The following is a 22,710-nucleotide window of genomic DNA, read 5'->3' as shown; positions in this document are numbered from 1 at the left end:
AAATTTTTAAGTGATTTCAAATTTAAAGATTTTAAACGATCTTCAATTTGTTTAGAAGGTTTTATAAAAATTTTAAAAGATTCAAGATTTAAAGGTTTCAAACCATTTTTAATTTGTTTATTATATTTCACAAAGTTTTTAAAGATTTCAAATTTTTTCAACCATTTCAAATTCGTTTAGAAGATTTCGAAAATTTCACAAAGATTTTATTAAAAATTTTAAGTGATTTCAAATTCAAAGATTCTAAACGATTTCAAATTTGTTCAGAAGATTTTACAGAAATTTTAAATTAAAAAAAAAAATTAAATATTTTAAACGATATCAAATTTGTTTAGAAAATTTTAAAAGATTCAGGATTTAACGGTTTCAAACTATTTTTAATTCGTTTAGAAGATTTCACAAAAATTTCAATTAAAAAAAAATTAAAGATTTTAAACCATTTCAAGTTTATTTAGAAGATTTTGATTATTTCGCAATGGGTTTCAAATTTGTTTAAAAGATTTCAAGGATTTTAACCAAATTTTTTATGATTTTAATTTTGCTTAGAAGATTTTACAAAGTATTTAAACGTTTCAAAAAGATTTTACCAACATTTAAAAAGATTTTAAACGATTTCAAATTTGATTAGAAGATTTAACAAAGGTTCCAAATTTATAAAATGAAATATATCAAACGATTTCGAATTTGTTTAGAAGATTTTACCAAAATTTTACAAGATTCAGAATTTAACGGTTTCGAGCAATTTAAAATATTTCACAAAGTTTTTAAACAATTTCAAATTAATTTAAATGATTTTAAATGGTTTTAAATTTTTTTTAGAAAATTTCACAAAAATTTTAATTAAAAAAAATTAAAGATTTTAAACCATTGCAAATTTGTTTAAAAGATTTCGAGCATCTCACAAAGAATTAATTGAAATTTTAAGTGATTTCAAATTTAAAGATTGTAAACGACCTTAAATTTGTTTAGAAGATTTTACCAAAATTTTAAAAGATTTTAAATTGAAAGATTTTAAGCAATTTTCAATATGTTTACAATATTTCAAGGATTTGACCAAAGTTTTTAATGATTTTAAACGATTTCAAATTTGTTCAGAAAATTTCACCAAAAAAATCAAATTCAAATAATTTAAAGATATTAAGCAATTTCAAATTTTTTTAGCCGATTTTACAAAGATTTTACCAAAATTTTACAAGATTCAGGATTTAATGGTTTCAAACAATTTTTAATTTGTTTAGAACATTTCTCAACGTTTTTTAAGATTCCAAAAGATTTTAAACAATTTCAAATATGTTTAGAAGATTTGAAACATTTCACAAAGTTCTTATGAAAATTTTAATTGATTTCAAATTTAAAGATTTTCAATAATTTCACATTTTTGTAGCCGATTTTACAAAGATTTTGAACATTTAAAAAAGATTTTTACCAAAAATTTTACAGATTCTAAACGATTCCAAATTTATTTAGAAGATTTTACAAAAATTTTGAAAGATTCAAAATATAAGGGTTTCAAACTATTTTTCATTTGTTTATAATATTTTACAAATTTTTTAAAGATTTCAAAAGAATTAAAACAATTTCAAATTTGTTTAGAAGATTTAAGACATTTCACAAAGTTTTTATTAAAATTTTAAGTGATTTCAAATTGAAAGATTTTAAGCGATTATCAATTTGTTTAGAAGATTTCAAGGATTTTACCAAAATTTTTAATGATTTTAAACAATTTCAAATTTGTTAAGAAATTTTCCCAAAAAATTCAAATAATTTAAAGATATTAAGCGATTTCAAATTTGTTTACCCGATTTTACAAAGATTTCAAAACATTTTAAAGATTTTATTTTGTTTAGAAGATTTTACAAAGATTTTGAACATTTCAAAAAGATTTTACCAAAATTTTAAAAGATTCCAAACGATTTCAAATTTGTTTAAAAGATTCACAAAAATTTTAAATTAAAATGAAAGATTTTAAACAATTTCAAATTTGTTAAGAAGATTTAACAAAGGTTCCAAATTTAAAAAAAATTAAAGATTTTAAACGATTTCGAATTTGTTTAGAAGATTTGACCAAAATTTAAAAATATTCAGGATTATTTAGCGGTTTCGAACAATTTAAATTTGTTTAGAATATTTCACAAAGTTTTTAAAGATTTTAAACAATTTCAAATTAATTTAGAGGATTTTAAATTTTTTCAAATTTGTTTAGAAGATTTCGAGCATTTCGCATGACATCAAAACTTTTCAAATTTATTCAAACCATTTCAAATTTGTTTGAAAGATTTAAAACATTTCATAAAGTTTTTATCAAAATTTTAAGTGATTTCAAATTTAAAGATTTTAAACGTTTTCAAATTTGTTTAGAAAGTTCCACAAAATTTTTGAATTAAAAAAAAAATTAAATATTTTAAATGATATCAAATTTGTTTAGAAGATTTTACAAAAAATTTTTAAAGATTCAGGATTTAACGGTTAAAACTATTTTTAATTCGTTTAGAATATTTTCCAAGGTTTTTAAAGATATCAAAAGATTTTACAGAATTTCAAATTTGTTTAGAAGATTTTGATTGTTTCGCAATGGGTTTCAAATTTGTTTGAAAGATTTAAAGGATTTTAACAAAATTTTTGATGATTTTAATTTTACTTAGAAGGTTTTACGAAGATTTTAAACGTTTCAAAAAGATTTCACCAACATTTTTAAAGATTCTAAACGATTTCAAATTTGTTTAGAAGATTTCTTTATCAAAATTTTAAGTGATTTCAAATTTAAAGGTTTTAAACGATCTTAAATTTGTTTAGAAGATTTTTTACCTACATTTTTAATGATTTTAAATGGTTTTAAATTTTTTTAGAAGATTTCACAAAAATTTTGTATTAAAAAAAAATTAAATATTATAAACCATTTTAAAACAATTTAAAATTAATTTAGAGGATTTTTAATGGTTTCAAATTTGTTTAGAAGATTTAAAACATTTCACAAATTTCTCTATTAAAATTTTAAGTTGTTTCAAATTTAAAGATTGTAAAGGATCTTAAATTTGTTTAGAAGATTTTACCAAAATTTTAAAAAATTACAAATTGAAAGATCTTAAGCAATTTTCAATTTGTGTAGAATATTTCAAGGATTTTACCAAAGTTTTTAATGATTTTAAACGATTTCAAATTTGTTCAGAAGACTTCACAAAAATTTCAAGTTAAAAAAAAAATTTAAGATTTTAAACGATTACAAATTTGTTTAGAAGATTTAACCAAAATTTTCAAAAAAATCCAGAGTTAACGGTTTCAAACTATTTTTAATTCGTTTAGAATATTTCCCAAGGTTTTTAAAGATATCAAAAAATTGTAAACAATTTCAAATTTGTTTAGAAGATTTTTATTATTTCGCAATGGTTTCGAATTTATTTAAACCATTTCAAAATTTTCATAATATTTTATTAAAATATTAAGTGATTTCAAATTCAAAGATATTACACGATTCTCAATTTGTTTAAAAGATTTCAAGGATTTTAACAACATTTTTAATGATTTTAATTTTGCTTAGAAGATTTTACCAAAATTTTACAAGATTTAGGATTTAACGGTTTCAAACTATTTTTAATTTGTTTAGAACATTTCACAAAGTTTTTAAAGATCCCAAAAGATTTTAAACAATATCAAATTTCTTTAGAAGATTTAAAACATTTCACAAAATTTTTATCAAAATTTTAAGTAATTTCAAATTTGAAATATTTAAACGATCTTAAATTAGTTCAGAAGATTTTACCTAAATTTGTAATTATTTTAAACGGTTTTTAATTTGTTTAGAAGATTTTAAAAAAAATCAAATTCAAACAATGTAAAGATTTTCAATCATTTCAAATTTGTTTAGCCGATATACAAAGATTTTGAACATTTTACAAAGATTATACCAAAATTTTAAAAAAACTAAACGATTTGAAATTTATTTAGAAGATCTTACAAAAATCTTTAAGATTCAAAATTTAAGGGTTTCAAACTATTTTTAATTTGTTTAGTATATTTGACAAAATCTTTAAAAATTTCAAATTTATTTTAAAAAATTTTCTCAAAGCTTTTATTAAAATTTTAAGTGATTTCAAATTCAAGGATTTTACCAAAAAATTTTAAAGATTCTAAACGATCTCAAATTTGTTTAGAAGATTTTACCAAAATTTTACAAGATTCAAGATTTAAAGGTTTCAAACCATTTTTAATTTGTTTATTATATTTGACAAAGTTTTTGAAGATTCGAAAAGATTGTAAACAACTTTAAATTTATTTAGAAGATTTCACAAAAGTGTCATTAAAAAAAAAAATTAAAGATTTTAAACGATTTCAAATTTGTTTAGAAGATTTTACCAAACTTTTAAAGGTTTCAAACGATTTTTCATTTTTTTAGAAGATTTCAATGATTTTGTGAACATTTCGACAAATTTTACGAAGATTTCATAAAAACTATTTAATTTGTTAAGATTTCAGATTTTACAACTATTTCAAATATTTTAATAATTTTAAATGAATAAAAAAGATTCCTCAAAATTTAAGAAAGCTTTCAAAAAAATGTGTCAATAGGCGAGCGGTGCACCCCTGAAAAGACGCACAAAAAAGAGAGTTGACCCACTAAATAGAAAACGCAAGGATGAAACCAATTGAGATCGATTAATGATATTATTGTGAACAAAAAACTTCAGATAAACTTTTTTGTCCCGATGGTCAATAATTTGTTATTAACCAAAAACTTGCAAAATTACAACAAATTAAAAAATCGATACGTTGGTCGACTTTTTAGGTTAATTGGATAAAAATAAACACTTTTTGCCTCTTGTCATTTTTTCGGAAAACCCTTTGTTTTAAAGTTATAAGCCCTCAAAGGTCAAAAAATGACGAAATCCTGCCATTTTTCAGAATTTTTTTCTTGGCTTCTATCAAAGCTTTTTGCAATTTGAAAAATGGAATATTTTCGTCAAAACGTCTTCTGTTGAGCCATATTTTTTTTTATCCAACAGATAAATTTATTTCTCTGTGAAATTTGCAATATAAAAATCGAAAAATAGGTAGGTCCAGAAACCGACTCTACGTGAGAGCACACATAAAAATAGCGATTTGAAGATCATATTATTTCGAATAATTCTTAAAAGATACTTCATTTGGAATCCGATTTGTTTATTTGATGAATTTCTTCGATTTTTCATTTTCTGCGGGTAATTCATTATCGAAAAATTAACCTCAAATCATTGAAAATATTAAATTCTACAAACGAGAACAAAAGCTGGCTTTTATCAATAATTATGAGTATGAACTTAATATTTAAAAAAATATATTGTATTTATTGCTAATAATTGAAAAATTGACATATTTTTTTGTGAAATATGATTTTTTCTACAAAAATAATTCGACACTCGTTTTACGGCAATCATAACCCGCAGAAAATGAAAAATCGAAGAAATTCATCAAATAAACAAATCGGATTCCAAATGACGTATTTTTTAAGAATTATTCGAAATAATATGATCTTCAAATCGCTATTTTTATGTGTGCTCTCACGTCGAGTCGGTTTCTGGACCTACCAATTTTTCGATTTTTGCATTGCAAATTTCACAGAGAAATAAATTTATCTGTTGGATAAAAAAAATACGGCTCAACAGAAGACGTTTTGACGAAAATATTCCATTTTTCAAATTGCAAAAAGCTTTGATAGAAGCCAAGAAAAAAAATTCTGAAAAATGGCAGGATTTCGTCATTTTTTGACCTTTGAGGGCTTATAACTTTAAAATAAAAGGTTTTTCGAAAAAATGACAAGAGGCAAAAAGTGTTTATTTTTATCCAATTAACCTAAAAAGTCGACCAGCGTATCGATTTTTTAATTTGTTGTAATTTTGCAAGTTTTTGGTTAATAACAAATTATTGACCATCGGGACAAAAAAGTTTATCGGAAGTTTTTTGTTCACAATAATATCATTAATCGATCTCAATTGGTTTCATCCTTGCGTTTTCTATTTAGTGGGTCAACTCTCTTTTTTGTGCGTCTTTTCAGGGGTGCACCGCTCGCCTACAAAGATTGCTAAAAATTAAGAATTTGTTTATTTAAGGTTTTGCTTTCCTAAAAAAAAAAGTGTTTCCCAATAAGATTGCAATTATTTTAAATGAATAAAAATGATTTTAGAAAATTTTCACATGAATTAAAAAAGATTTAAAATATTATAAAACTTTCAAAAAATTTAAGTCATTTACGTAATTTTTTCAAATTCGCCAAAGCTTTCTCCTGTAGATGATCCTTTTAGTTGTTGTAAATTTTCAAATTTATAAAAAAAAGTGTTTTTTTTTCATTAAAAATTCATCTTTTTGGATTGAAAATTGAAATTTTTTTGTAGTTATTTATTTTGTTAAAAAAATTTATATTTTGGTCTTGAAAAGTCAACTAGCACCTTTTTTGGATGAAAATACAACTATGTAGTTGAGAATTTAATAATTTTATCAAAAAGTCATCCTTTTTATTAAAAAAAATTTTTTTTTTTTCGAAAAATCAATTTTTTTTTTGTAGAAACTTATTTTGATTTAAAAATTCATCTGTTAAAGTAGGAATTTAATTATTTTTCTTAATTATTAAAAATTATTTTTCTTTAACTTTTTACTGGAAAAGCCTTTTTTCTAATTAATTTATTTAATATTTTTTGTTTAAAAATTCAAGAGAAAATTTGACTTTCGCCTTTAAGGTTCAACAATTTTTAAACACATTTATTTATTATTATTTTTTTTCTTATATTATGTTACAATTTTAATTATTTGGCTGAAAATTAAAGTATTCTATTAAAAAGCCAGCTCTTATAGAAGAAAAGACATTTTTTGAAGTAAATTAATAAAGTTGAACATTTTAAATCAGAAATTTTTTTTGTACAATTTAATGATTAAACGAAATTTGTTTTCAATTGGAGAAATCAATCAAAAAATTTTCTTTTTTGTTAAAAATTTGTTTTTATTTAAAAAAAATCAATTCTTTTCTTGAAAATTCGATTTTTTATTGGAAATTAGTTTTTTAACTGAAAATTTTTACTATTCGCAAAGATTGTACTAAAATTTTAAAATATTTCAAAGATTTTAAACGATTTCAAATTTATTTAGAATATTTCACAAACTTTTCTCAAAATTTCGAAATATTTTAAAGATTTAAAATTTGTTTAGAAGATTTCAAAGATTTGAAAATATTTTTAGAAGATTTAACAAAGATTATATCAAAATTTTAAAATATTTCAAACATTTTTAACGATTTCCAATTTATTTAGAAGATTTCACAAACATTTCAAAATATTTTAAAGATTTAAATTTTTTTAGAAGAATTAACAAAGATTATACCAAAATGTTTAATTTGTTTAGAAGATTTCAAAATTTACACAAATTTTAATGATTTCAAGTAAAAGATTTCACAAAAATTTGAAATTTTTTTAGAAGATTTCAACGATTTTGCAAACATTTAACTAATATTTCAAAAAAATGTAATCAATACAAAAGATTTCGCAAAAATTTCATAAAATTTTTTTATTTGTTTAGAAGATTTCAACGATTTTATAAATATTTCGACCATTTCACAAAGATTTTTTTTAGAAATGTCAAATTTGTTGAAAATATTTATGATTTTACAAATATTTTGATGATTTCAAATGAATACAAAAGATTTCATAAAAAATTTCAAATTTGCTTAGTAGTTTTCAAAAAATTTCAAATTGGTTTAGAAGATTTTCGAGCATTTCACAAAGATTTTATTAAAATTTTTAAGTGATTTAAAATTCAAATATTTTAAACGAACTTAAGTTTCTTTAAAAAATCACAAATATTTTAGAAATGTTTCAAAACATTTTAAAGATTTTAATTTTGTTTAGAACATTTCACCAAAACTTTTAAAAGATTCAAGATTTAAAGATTTCAAACTATTTTTAATTTGTTTAGTATATTTCACTAAAGTTTTTAAAGATTTCAAATTTATTTAAACCATTTCAAATTTGTTAATTAAAATTTTTGAGTGATTTCAAATTCAAAGATTCTAAACGATTTCAAATTTGTTTAGAAAATTTCACAAAAATTTTTTATTACAAAAAAATTTAATATTTTAAGCGATATCAAATTTGTTTAGAAGATTTTACAAAAATTTAAAAAGATTCAGGAATTAACGGTTTCAAAATAGTTTTGAGCAATTAAGCAATTTCAAATTATTTTAGAGGATTTTAAATGGTTTCAAATTCGCTTAGAATATTTTTAACGATTTTAAATTTGTTTAGAAAATTTTTACCTCATTTTTTTATGATTTTAAATGGTTTTAAATTTGTTTAGAAGATTTTACAAAAATTTAAATTTTAAAAAATTAAAGATTTTAAACCATTTCAATTTTGTTTAGAAGATTTCGAGCATCTCACAAAGATTTTATTAAAATTTTAAGTGATTTCAAATTTAAAGATTCTAAACTACTTCAAATTTGTTTAGAAGATTTCACAAAAATTTTTTATTAAAAAAAAAATTAAATATTTTAAACCATTTCAAAATTTATTAAAATTTTAAGTGATTTAAAATTAAAAGATTTTAAACGAACTTAAATTTCTTTAGAAAATCTCAAATATTTTACCAAGATTTTCAACGATTTTTAATTTGTTTAGAAGCTGTCTGATTTTAATGATTTTGAATAAATACAAATGGTTTCTTAATTTATTTAGAAGATTTCAAAAATTTTATACAGGTTTCGAATATTTCAAAAAAATTTATGAATACAGAAGATTTCGCAAGAATTTAAAATTTGTTTAGAAGATTTCAGATGCTAGAAATATTTTAATGATTTCAAATGAATACAAAATATTTGAACGATTTTATAAATGTTTCGAACATTTCACAAATATTTCAAACAAATTTAATGAATACAAAAGATTTCTCAAAAATTTCATAAAATTTTCAAATTTGTTTAGAAGATTTTAAAGATTTCATAAATGTTTCTAATTTATTTAAAAGATTTCAAGTTTGTTTAGAAGATTTTCAACGATTTTGTAAAGATTTCGAACATTTCATAACTTTTTTTGAAAAAATTTAATGAATATAGATTTAAAAAAAAATGTCATAAAAAATTCAAATTTGTTTAGAAGATTTCAGAATTGTTTAAAAGATTTCGAACATTTAACAAAGATTGCAAATTTATTTAGAAGATTTCACGAACAAAGAAGAAAAATTTGTAATATTTCAACAAATTTCGTCGAATTCACAAAGTTGCTAAATTTCAAAAAACCCAATCCTCAAAAAAAAATCCTTCCAAAATTGAACATGATGAGCACCTTACCTACACAGAAAGGGATGTGTTGAAATTTTCCCACAGCGTTCTGAAGTCTACCAAAAAATTGAAAAAATTTTTTTTTTTTTTATTACGAAATTAATGGTTTTTTTTTTGTTTTTTTGTTTTTTTTTTGGCAGACTGAAGCCGAGGAGGAAATTTTGAACAAGCCGAAGTCGAAGAAATGCGCCGCCAAGTACAAGGCGAGGCAAAAGTCTGCAAAAGTTGAACCGGCTGTTGAAGAACAGTTTGGAACTGGAAGAGTTCTCGGTAAGAATATTTTTATTTCTTTACTATATTTTATATAAATATAAATTGACTCGTTTAAAATAAATATATATTTTTTAATATTGATCTTTATTTCAAAATAGTAAAAAGAAAAATTTAACTCCGCTGGGATCCGAACCAAGGTCTTCGAAATTCCCGGTCTGGTGATTGACACTTTTGATTAAAAATGAATATTTTTTTATGAAAAATTAATCCCTTTGGTTAATAATTTATTTTTTTAATTAAAAATTCGTTTTTTTAAAGTTAAAATTGATTTTTTTAACTGAAAATTTTACTTTTTTTCATTATTTTTTGAAAATTTATCTTTTGTTTATAGACATTTAATTATAATTTAAATATTGAATTTTTCTTATAAGTTTCGAAAAGTATATTTTCGTTACAATTTAATTATTAAACGAAGCTTGTTTTCAATTAAAGAAATAAATTTTATTTAAAATTTTTTTTTTTTTTTTTTTGAAAAATCATCTATTTTGTTAAAAAAATTTTGTTTTTATTAAAAAATTAATTGCGTTGATTGAAAATCAGATTTTTTAGTGAAAATTAATTTTTTTTACTGAAAATTTTACTACTATATTTTTTGCCGGAAATTTATTTCTTTTGATAGACATTAAATTTAATTATTAAAGATTCATTATTTTGATTAAAAGTTTATTTTTTTACTGGAAAATTTAACTAATTTATTGGAAATTCATTTTTTTTTGTTATTCCATTTTTGTTAGAAAATGTATACTTTTTATTTAATACTTTAGGTAAAAAATTATATATGGATAAGGTTTTATATTTATTTAAAAAAATTTACAGTTAAAAATTCACGTATTTTTTTGAAAAATTGATTTTTTTGTAGAACATTCACCTTTTGGATTGAAACTTAATTTTTGTATCATAATAAAAAAGTACGGAATAATGATTATTTTGTTAAAATACCAGAAATGGAGAGTAATTTGATCTATAATGATATTTTTTGGCTTAAAATTTTTTTTTCGAAATTTGAGCGTATTTTATTGATTGAAGGAGTTCAACGTTTTAATTTTCAGCTTGCGTTTCCGGTAGTTTAAAATCTTTGAATTTGAAATATTTGTGAAATCTTCTTTAAAAAATTGAAATAGTTCAAAATATTTTAAAATCTTAAAAACAAATTTGAAATCTTCAAAATCTTTCTGAAATCTTTGAAATAAAATTGAAATTGATTAGAATGTTTGAAATCTTTTAAAATTTTGATATAATCTTTGTTAAATCTTCTTCAAAAAATTTTAAATCTTAAAAATATTTTTAAAAATTGATAAAATCTATGTAATCTTCTAGACAAAATTCAAAATGTTTAAAATAATTGGAAATTTTTTAAAAAGTTGGTGAAATCTTCTAAACCAATTTGAAATCCTTTAAAATGTTTCTGAAATCTTTTAAAATTTTGATATAATCTTTTTTAAGTCTTCTAAACCAAGTTTGAAATCTTTAAAATATTTTGAAATGTTTGTGAAATGTTTTAAAATGTTTGTGACATCTTCTAAATAAATTGAAAGTCGTTTTAAATCTTTCTGAAATCTTCGAAACAAATTTGAATAATTTTAAAATTTTGATATAATCTTTGTTAAATTTTCTAAAAATATTTTCAAATCTTTGAAAAAATTTGAGAAAATCTTTGAAATATTTCGAAATTTTTTTAAAAAGTTTGTGAACTCTTCTAAACCAATTTGAAATCGTTTAAAATCATTCTGAAATCTTCTACACAAATTTGAAATAATTTAAAATGTTTAAAATCTTTTAAAATTTTGGTACATTCTTTGTTACATCTTCTAAAAGAATGTAAATCTTTAAAATATTTTTAAATCTTCTAAACAAATTTGAAATCTTTTAAACAGATTTAAAATTTTTGTATTTTTTTTAATTGGTAAAATCTTTGAAATATTTTGAAATTTTTAAAATAGTTTGTGAGATATTTTAAACAAATTTTAAATCGTTTAAAATCTTTGAAATCTTTTAAAATTTGGGTACAGTCTTTATTAAATCTTCTAAAAAAAAATGTAAATCTTCTAAATATTTTAGACTTTTTTTTATTGGGAAAATTTTGGAAATCTTTAAAATATTTTGAAATCTTGGTGAAATTTTTGTGATATCTTCTAAACAAATTTGAAATCTTTTAAAATTTTAGTATAATCTTTGTCAAATCTTCTAAACCAAATTTGAAATCTTTAAAATATTTTGAAATGTTTGTGAAATCTTCTAAATAAATTGGAAATCGTTTTAAACCTTTTTGAATTTATCGAAATTTATCGAATATTTTTAAATCATTGAAAAAATTTGATAAAATCTTTGAAATCTTCTAAACAAATTTGAAATCTTTAAAATATTTCGAAATTTTTTAAAAATTTGTGAAATCTTCTAAACCAATTTGAAATCGTTTAAAATGTTTGAAATCTTTAAAAAAAATAGTTTGTGAAATATTTTAATTAAATTTGAAATCATTTAAAATCTTTTAAAGTTTGGGTACAGTCCTTGTTAAATCCTCTAAAAAAATGTAAATCTTCAAAATATTTTAGACTTTTTTTTATTGGTAAAAGCTTTGAAATCTTGGTGAAATTTTTGTGATATCTTCTAAACAAATTTGAAATCTTTTAAAATTTTGGTATAATCTTTGTTAAATCTTCTAGAAATATTTTTAAATCTTTTTAAAATATTTGATAAAATCTTTGAAATCTTCTAAATAAATTTGAAATCTTTACAATATTTTGAAATTTTTTAAAAAGTTGGTGAAATCTTCCAAACAAATTTGAAATTGTTTAAAATCTTTGAAATCCTTCAAAATTTTGGTATAAACTTCGTTATATCTTCTAAACAAATTTGAAATCTTTCAAAATATTTTAAGATTTTTAGAAACGTTTTTGAAATTTTTGGAAATGTTTGTGAAATCTTTTAAACAAATTAAAAATTTTGGTATAATCTTTGTTAATTCTTCTAAAAAAATTTAAATCTTTAAAATATTTTAGAATTTTTTTTTAAATTGGTAAAATCCTTGAAATCTTTGTGAAATCTTCTAAATAAATTTGAAATCGGTTAAAATCTTTCTGGAATCATTAAAATAAATTTGAAATCGTTAAAAATGTTTGAAATATTTTGAAATGTTTGTGAAATCTTCTAAATAAATTGGAAATCGTTTTAAACCTTTCTGAAATCTTCAAAACAAATTTGAAAACGTTTAAAATGTTTGAAATATTTTTAAATTCGATATAATCTTTGTTATATCTTCTAAAAATATTTTTAAATCTTTTTAAAAAATTTGTTAAAATCTTTGAAATCTTCTAATCAAATTTTTAATCTTTCAAAACGTTTTGAAATTTTTAGAAAAGTTTGTGAAATCTTTTAAACAAATTTGAAATTTTTCTACAATCTTTGTTAATTCTTCTAAAAAAATTTAAATCTTTAAAATATTTTAGAATTTTTTTAAATTGATAAAATCTTTGAAATGTTTAAAATATTTTGAAATCTTTGTGAAATCTTCTAAACAAATTTGAAATTGGTTAAAATCTTTCTGGAATCTTAAAAATAAATTTGAAATCTTTTTAAATTTTAATATAATCTTTGTTAAATCTTCTAAAAATCATTTTAAAAAATTTGATAAAATCTTTCGAAACTTCTAAATAATTTGGAAATCGTTTTAAACCTTTCTGAATTTATCGAAATAAATTTGAAATCTTTCAAAATGTTTAAAATATTTAAAAATTTCGATATAATCTTTGTTAAAAGTTTGATAAAATCTTTGAAATCTTCTGAACAAATTTGAAATCTTTACAATATTTTGAAATTTTTAAAAAAGTTTGTGAAATCTTCCAAACAAATTTGAAATTTTGGTATAATCTTTGTTAATTCTTCTAAAAAAAATTTAATCTTTAAAATATTTTAGAATTTTTTTTTAAATTGGGAAAATCTTTGAAATCTTAAAAATAAATTTGAAATCGTTAAAAATGTTTGAAATATTTTTAAATTTTGTCATAATCTTTGTTCAATCTTCTAAAAATATTTTTAAATCTTTGAAAAAATTAGATAAAATCTTTGAAATTTTCTAAAAAAAAATTTAAATCTTTAAAATATTTCGAAATTCTTTAAAAATTTTGATATAATCTTTGTTAAATCTTCGAAAAAAAATTAAAACCTTAAAAATATTTTTAAATCTTCTAAACCAAATTTGAAATCTTTAAAATATTTGGAAATGTTTGTGAAATCTTCTAAGTAAAATGGAAATCATTTTGAATCTTTCTGAATTTATCGAAACAAATTTGAAATCGTTTAAAATTTTGATATAATCTTTGTTAAATCTTCTAAAAATATTTTAATGTCTTTGAAAAAATTTGATTAAATCTTTGAAATCTTCTAAACAAATTTGAAATCTTTGAAATATTTCGAAATTAAAAAAAAGTTTTATGAAATTTTCTAAACCAATTTGAAATCGTTAAAAATCTTTTAAAATTTGGGTACAGTCTTTGTTAAATCTACTTTTAAAAAATGCAAATCTTCTAAATTTTTGAGAATTTTTTTTATTGGTAAATTTGAAATCTTCTAAAATTTTAATATTGAAACAAATATTTTTAAATTTTTATATAATCTTTGAAATCTTCTAACCAAATTTGAAATCTTTAAATTATTTTGAACTTTTTTAAAAAGTTTGTGAAATCTTCCAAACAAATTTGAAATCGTTTGAAATGTTTGAAATCCTTTAAAATTTTGGTATAAACTTCGGTATATCTTATAAACAAATTGGAAATCTTTCAAAACATTTTGAAATTTTTAGAAATGTTTGTGAAATCTTTTAAACAAAATTTAAAATTTTGGTATAATCTTTGTTAATTCTTCTAAAAAAATTTAAATCTTTAAAATATTTTAGATTTTTTTTTTAAATTGGTAAAATCTTTGAAATGTTTAAAATATTTTGAAATCTTCTAAACAAATTTGAAATCGGTTAAAATCTTTCTGAAATCTTAAAAATAAATTTGAAATCTTAAAAATTTTTTGAAATGTTTGTGAAATCTTCAAAATAAATTGGAAATCGGTTTAAACCTTTCTGAATTTATTGAAGCAAATTTGAAATCGTTTAAAATGTTTGAAATATTTTTAAATTTTGATATAATCTTTGTTAAATCTTCTAAAAATATTTTTAAATCTTTGAAAAAATTAGATAAAATCTTTGAAATTTTCTAAACAAATTTTTAATCTTTAATATATTTCGAAATTTTTAAAAAGTTTGTGAAATCTTCCAAGCAAATTTAAAATCGTTTAATATGTTAGAAATCTTTAAAAATTTTGATATAATCTTTGTTAAATCTTCGAAAAAAAATTAAAACCTTAAAAATATTTTTAAATCTTCTAAACAAATTTGAAGTCTTTCAAAATATTTTGAAATTTTTAAAAAAGTTTGTGAAATCTTCTAAACAAGTTGGAAATCGTTTAAAATTTATTAAATATTTTTAATTTTGGTATAATCTTTATCAAATCTTCTAAACAAGTCTGAAATTTTTAGAAATATTTGTGAAATTTTCTAAACGAATTTGTAATCATGTAAAATCATAAAACTATTTTTAAATCTTTCAAAATTTTGGTAAAATCTATGTTAAAAGTTTAAGTTTAAAATTGAAATCTTTTTGAGATCGTTTAAAATTTTAGCAAAATCTTTGCGAAACATTCGAAATTTTTGAAAAGTCTTCTAAACAAATTTGAAATCGTTTAAAATCTTTTTAAAAAAAATATTAAAATCAGGTGTAATGTACCCTTTTTTAAATCTTTTTGAAATATAATTAAAATTTTTCTTTTCAGCTTGCGTTTCGAGTAGACCCGGACAGTGCGGTCGAGCCGACGGCTACATTTTGGAAGGAAAGGAACTCGAATTCTACATGAGGAAGATCAAGAGTAAGAAGTCGAAGTAAAATGTGAAAATTTCGATGAATAAATTTATATTTACTCGATTTTTCATTCTTTTATTTGCATTTTTCAGCATCTTCCCCCCCCCCTCCTCTTTTGTAAATATGAGTTGCGAAATCCAAACAGTTTAGAAATTTTTTTACAAATTTTGCACAAAATAAATCAAATTTACAACAAACAAAAAAATCACAAGAAAGGCGTTTTCTTTTTTTTTATTTAAAAACAGATCCAAAAAATAATCTTGAAGATTTGAAAATAGGTTTGTTATTTTGAAGTATTTGAAAAAATTGAATAATTATAGTAATATTACGGAATTTGAAATATTTTAAATATATTTAAATTTGCAAAGAAACATATTTTGAAAAAAAATCTGTCTCAATTTCCTCTTGAAATTCATTTTTTCAGAATGAAAATCATTTCAAATTTTCCCAGGAATCTTTAAGATTTTTTAAAAATTATTTTCATAACATACAAAATATTTTTGTCCAAGTTTTTTATTTTTGCGGGATGAAAAAAAAAATTTCAAAATGTTTTGAAGATTTTAAATTTGCTTTAAAAGATTTAACAAAGATTGTACCAAAATTTTAAAAGATTGCAAACAAATTTAAAAAAGAAACTTTATTTTCTAGACTGTTTTTCAAAATTTTAAGAAATCGTTGCAAATGTTCAAAAATATTCTCCGATTTTCTATTAAAATTTTTGTTGAAGATTAATAGGAAAATTACAGTCATCACAGAGTGTCACCTATTTTAGAAATTTCTCACCTTTTTCTCCTTTTTTGGAATTTCTCATCTTTTGTCACCTATTTTAGGAATTCGTCACCTTTTTCTCTTATTTCGGGACTTCTCATCTTTTGTCACCTATTTTAAGAATTTGTCACCTCTTTCTCCTATTTTGGGATTTCTTATCTTTTGTCATCTATTTTAGGAATTTGTCACCTTTTTCTCCTATTTTGGGGTTTCTCATATTTTGTCGCCTATTTTCAATTTTGTCACCTTTTTCTCCTATTTTGGGATTTCTGATCTTTTGTCACCTATTTTCAATTTTGTTACATATTTTAGGGATTTGTCACCTTTTTCGCCTATTTTGGGATTTCTCATCTTTTGTCACCTATTTTAGGAGTTTGTCACCTTTTTTCTCCTATTTTGGGATTTCTTATCGTTTGTCATCTATTTTAGAAATTTGTCATCTTTTTCTCCTACTTTGGGATTTCTCATATTTTGTCACCTATTTTCAATTTTGTCACCTTTTTCTCCTATTTTGGGATTTCTGATCTTTTGTCACCTATTTTCAATTTTGTTACATATTTTAGGGATTTGTCACCTTTTTCTCCTATTTTGGAATTTCTTATCGTTTGTCATCTATTTTAGGAATTTGTCATCTTTTTCTCCTATTTTGGGATTTCTCATATTTTGTCACCTATTTTCAATGTTGTCATCTTTTTCTCCTATTTTGGGATTTCCCATCTTTTATCACCTATTTTAGGAATTTGTCATCTTTTTCTCCTATTTTCAATTTTGTTACATATTTTAGGGATTTGTCACCTTTTTCTCCTATTTTGGGATTTCTCATCTTTTGTCACCTATTTTAGGAGTTTGTCACCTTTTTTCTCCTATTTTGGGATTTCTTATCGTTTGTCATCTATTTTAGGAATTTGTCATCCTTTTCTCCTATTTTGGGATTTCTCATATTTTGTCACCTATTTTCAATTTTGTCGCCTATTTTCTCCTATTTTGGGATTTCTCATCTTTTATCACCTATTTTCAATTTTGTTACTTATTTTAGGGATTTGTCACCTTTTTCTCCTATTTTGGGATTTCTCATCTTTTATCACCTATTTTCAATTTTGTCACCTATTTTAGGAATTGGTCACCTTTTTCTCCTATTTTGGGATTTCTGATCTTTTGTCACCTATTTTCAATTTTGTTACATATTTTAGGGATTTGTCACCTTTTTCTCCTATTTTGGGATTTCTCATCTTTTATCACCTATTTTCAATTTTGTCACCTATTTTAGGAATATGTCACCTTTTTCTCCTATTTTGGGATTTCTGATATTTTGTCACCTATTTTCAATTTTGTTACATATTTTAGGGATTTGTCACCTTTTTCTCCTATTTTGGGATTTCTTATCGTTTGTCATCTATTTTAGGAATTTGTCATCTTTTTCTCCAATTTGGGGATTTCTCATATTTTGTCACCTATTTTCAATTTTGTCGCCTATTTTCAATTTTGTCATCTTTTTCTCCTATTTTGGGATTTCTCATCTTTTATCACCTATTTTCAATTTTGTCACCTATTTTCAATTTTGTTACATATTTTAGGGATTTGTCACCTTTTTCTCCTATTTTGGGATTTCTTATCGTTTGTCATCTATTTTAGGAATTTGTCATCTTTTTCTCCTATTTTGTCACCTATTTTCAATTTTGTCGTCTATTTTCAATTTTGTCACCTATTTTCAATTTTGTCACCTCTTTCTCCTATTTTGGAATTTCTCATCTTTTGTCACCTATTCTAGGAATTTGTCACCTTTTTCTCCTATTTTGGGATTTCTCATCTTTTATCACCTATTTTCAATTTTGTCACCTTTTGTAACCTATTTTAGGAATTCGTCACCTTTTTCTCCTATTTTGGGATTTCTCATATTTTGTAACCTTTTTTCAGTTCAAAAAGTGCAATTTTATTAAAAATTACAGCTTGCACACCAAATACAGTTTTTATTACACTTTCCTAATCGACGGATTTAGAACCAAATTATCGAATTTTCAATTTAAATATATGACTTCTCACAAATGGGGATTTTTACACCAAAAGGATTGATTTTCTATCCACAAATATAAGTGTTTAATAAATCAGTTCAAATTTTGATTAAAGAAAAAGAGGTTACTTTTTAAGAAAATAGTTGAATTTAGATTAATTATAAAGTAAAGGTATAATTTTTTTCAAATAAAAATAATCAGCTTTCAATCATAAAGGATCAATTTTTAACCAAAGAAGAAGACTTTTTAACCAAACAGTTGAATTTTCAACCAAATAGTAGAATTTTTAACCAAAAGGTGATATTTTTTAAAACAAATAGTTCAATTTTCCACCCAAAAATACGATTTTTTTCAAGTAAAATAGAATTTTCAATCCAAAAAGTATCAGTATTCGACAAAAAAATATGACTTTTTAACAAAATAGTTGAATTCAGATTCATTCTGAGAAAAAAGTATAATACTTTTTTTGTTGATTTTATTTTGTTTTTGATAAAAAGAACTAACCTTCAATTGAAATAGATTTTTTTGAACCAATTTGAACCACTTTTTTAAACAAAAAAAAAAGGTGACTTTTTAAGAACCTAGTTCAATTTTCAATAAAATAAATAAACTTTCAAACAATTTATAGAATTTTGAACTAAACACCAACAATATAATAGCAGACTTTTCAATAAAAATTATTAACTTTCAAATATAAAAGGTGAATTTTCAACAACAAAAAATATGAATTATTCAACAAAAATACAGTAATGTACTTTAAATAAAAAGAATTAATTTTTAATAAAAAAAGATGAATGTTCAACCAAAAAATATGAATTGTCAATTTTAAAAAAAAATTTCTGCCCAACAATATATAATTTTTCGTCCAAAAACGATTACTTTTTAACAAAAGATTTTAATTTTCTATAGAATAGATAAATCTTCAACTAAATAGAAAAATTTATAATCAAAAAAATTATTTATTAAAAATTCCACTCCTTGGTTGAAATTTGAACGAATTTTTTTAAATTGCATTTTTTCGTTGAAAATTCATTTTTTTTTTTTTTTGGTTAAAAAATTTAATTAATAATTCTTTTTGTTGCAAACAAGTTTTTTTAAACTACAAATTCAAATATTTTGTTGAAGAAAGTCAACTGAATAATTGTAAATTAACTTTTTCGTTGTTATTTCATGTTCTTGTTTTTAAAATTAATATGTTAGGTAGAGAATTAGCCTTTTTGGCTTTAAAATTCCACAAATTGGTATATAATTAAACTGTTTTGTAGAAAATTCGTTTTTGTTTTTATTGAAAATTCATTCGCAATAAAAATTTATCAAATCTAACTATTTTTTATTAAAGCTTTGGTGTGTAAATATCAACTATAACATTTTTTTATACACATTAATATTTTTTTGTTGAAAATTCAACAATTTGCTTGACATTATTTTCCATTCTTGAAGATTGTTCCCGGTTTACAAGAAATTACTTCGATATAATTTCAAAGGGATATTTTTAAAAAAAGTTGTTAAAAAATTCAAAAGATTTCTAAAAATGTTAAAAAAAATTTTTGGAGAATTTTAAGGAATTTTTTGTAGGTTTTTGAAAGATTTTACAAAATTTTAGAAACATTTAAAGTCCATTTTAAATATACTTAGGAATTTTAGAAGAGATCAAAAATAGTTTAAAATCCTTTAGAATTAAGAAAATCTTAGGAAAAATTTTCCATATTTTTTCAAATATTAGGAAATCGTTTCAAATAAATATATTTTTAAAATAAATTGCAAAATATTAGTAATTTAATTTTTTTTTAATTTTTTTATGACTTCTATTTTATCCAATTATTTTTTTAATTATTAAAAATTCACTAAAATTTTACTGGTTCCGAATTTAATGAATTTTCAACTTTTTTATTTTGCAGGATTAAAAAAAAATTGAATAGATATTACGGGACTTTAGAAGTTTTAAAAAGATTTAAAATATTTTTAATTTGCAGAAGAAAAAACAAAATTTTACAAAAAAACTTAAGAATTTTTTTTATTTTGTCGGATTTAAACAAAAAAAATTCAATAATTTTAATTTATATTACGGAATAGAAAACTTATTTTCTAGATTCTTTTTCAAAATTTTTAAAATGTTTAAAAATATTCTTCTGTTTTCCATTAAAATTCTTTTCAGGATTTCTAAAAAACTTTATTAAATAAAAATCATTTCGAAGAAAAAATTTAAATTTTTTTAAAGATTAAAAAATGTGCAGAATTTTAAGGAAATTTTTGTAGGTTTTTGAAAGATTTTACAAAATTTTAGGAGAAATTTGAGTTCGTTTTCAGGTATGTAGGAATTTTAGAAGTTTTGAAGAGACTGAAAATATTTTTAAATCCTTTACAATAAAAAGAAATTATTTCAAATTGTCCAGATTAAAAAAAAATAGATAAGATGGATTATTTTTTATTTCCGTAATTTCTTTGCAATTTTCTTGATTTTTTTTTATTTTCCTGAATTTCTTTGAATTTACTTAACTCTACCCAATTTCTTTTTTTGATTTTTGATTAAACTCTCTTAAATTCCTTTAAATTTTTCTAAATCAATTCAAACTGTGGAAAATTTTTGGCGTTTTAAATTAATTTTATTTATATAAATTACTTATAATAAATAATATAATATATGCAAATTATTAAAAAAATAAATAAAAATATATAATTCCTAAACATTTTAACCAATTCTTTCAAATTCCACTGAATTCACTCCAGTTCAGGTGAAATCAGCGAGATATATTTTTTTAGAAGAAATTAAATGTCGTTGAATTCTTTTTAATTCACGCATTGAATTCTTAAACATGTAAACAAATTCTTATGAATTTGCTGATATTTTACTGTAATCACTGGAATATTTTTAATTTTATCGAATTCTTCTTACTGTCCTTAAATTCCCCTAAATTTTCTCGAATTTTATTTAATTCATTGATGTTTTTTTTTTTTAATTTATTCCGAATTGTTTTCCAAAACTTTAATTCTTTATTTTTGTAACTCTAAATTCTTTTCAATTCCTCTAAATTCACTTGAATTTGATTTAACCCTCTATTTATTTATTGAATTTATCCTGAACACTTGAACCAAAATTAAATTCGATAATATTAAGAAGTGTTCGGTAATTTTATTAATCGGGAATTTCCTGGTTCGGGTAATTTATAATTCTGCAATTTTCTATCGGGAATTTTAGAATTCGGAAATATTATTTGGGTGTTTTATTATTCAGAAATTTTCTTGTTCTGGATTTTTCTGATTCAGAAATTTGATTAATCGGGAATTGCATTATTCGCAAAGCTTCTAATTCTGAAATTCTATTTGGGAATTTTATTATTTAAAAATTTTCCAGTTCGAGAATTTCATTATTTGGGAATTTACTAATCAAAAGTTTTATCAGTCAGATATTTTACTATTCAGGAATTTTATTAATAGGAATTTTTATTATTCAAAAATTTCATTAATTGAGAATTTTTTAGCACGGGTATTTTATAATTATGAAATTTTCTGTCGGGAATTTTGTAATTCTAGAATATTATTTAGGAATTTTCCAATTCGGGAATTTTATTATTCAAAAATTTTATTAATTGACAATTTTTTAGTTCGGGTATTTTATAATTATGAAATTTTCTGGCGGGAATTTTGTACCTCTAAAATATTATTTAGAATTTTTCCAATTCGAGAATTTTATTAATAGGAAATTTTATTTTTCTAAAATTGTATTAATTGAGAATTTTTTTATTTCTGTTATTTTATAATTATGAAATTTTTTGTCGAGAATTTCGTAACTCTAGATAATTATTTAGGAATTTTCCCATTCGGGAAATTAATAATAGTTCGGGTATTTTATAATTATGACACGTTTTGTTAGGCATTTTGTGACTCTAAATAATTATTCAGGAATCTTCTCATTCGGGAATTTTATTAATTGAGAATTTTTTAATTCAGGTATTTTACAATTATGAAACATTTTGGCGGGAATTTCGTAACTCTAGATAATTATTTAGGAATTTTTGTTATTGAAACATTTTATTAATTGAGAATTTTTTAGTTCAGGTATTTTATCATTATGAAATTTTGTGTCGGGAATTGTGTAATTCTAGAATATTATTTAGGAATTTTTCAATTCGGGAATTTTATTATTTAAAAATTTTATTAATTGAGAATTTTCTAGTTCGGGTATTTTATAAATATGAAATTTTCTGTCGGGAATTTTGTAATTCTATCTGATTCTATAATATTATTTAGGAATTTTCCAATTCGGTAATTTTATAATTATGAAATTTTCTTTTGGTAATTTTGTAACTCTAGAATATTATTTAGGAATTTTGCAATTCGGGAATTTTATTAGGAAATTTTATGAATTGAGAATTTTTTAGTTCAGGTATTTTATAATTATGAAATTTTTTGTCGGGAATTTTGTAATTCTAGAATATTATTTAGGAATTTTCCAACTCGGGAATTT

The 22,710-nt window shown here is 21.1% G+C and overlaps 1 protein-coding gene across 1 annotated transcript in view; it reads left to right on the top strand.

Annotated features, from left to right (window-relative positions):
- Window positions 1–15,531, top strand: part of LOC117173316 (40S ribosomal protein S8) — a 19,818-nt gene extending 4,287 nt beyond the window's left edge. The window contains exons 4-5 of the mRNA XM_033361810.1: window positions 9,433–9,562; window positions 15,383–15,531. Of these exons, the coding sequence (XP_033217701.1) occupies window positions 9,433–9,562; window positions 15,383–15,492 (240 nt within the window). The 3' untranslated portion in view covers window positions 15,493–15,531. The remainder of the gene's footprint in view (window positions 1–9,432; window positions 9,563–15,382) is intronic.
- The last annotated feature ends 7,179 nt before the right edge of the window (window positions 15,532–22,710 follow it).

This window comes from Belonocnema kinseyi, chromosome 1, assembly GCF_010883055.1.
Source record: "Belonocnema kinseyi isolate 2016_QV_RU_SX_M_011 chromosome 1, B_treatae_v1, whole genome shotgun sequence".
Classification (NCBI taxonomy): domain Eukaryota; kingdom Metazoa; phylum Arthropoda; class Insecta; order Hymenoptera; family Cynipidae; genus Belonocnema; species Belonocnema kinseyi.
Note: the sequence above shows the minus strand (reverse complement) of the source record. Positions and strands in the feature narration are given on the sequence as shown.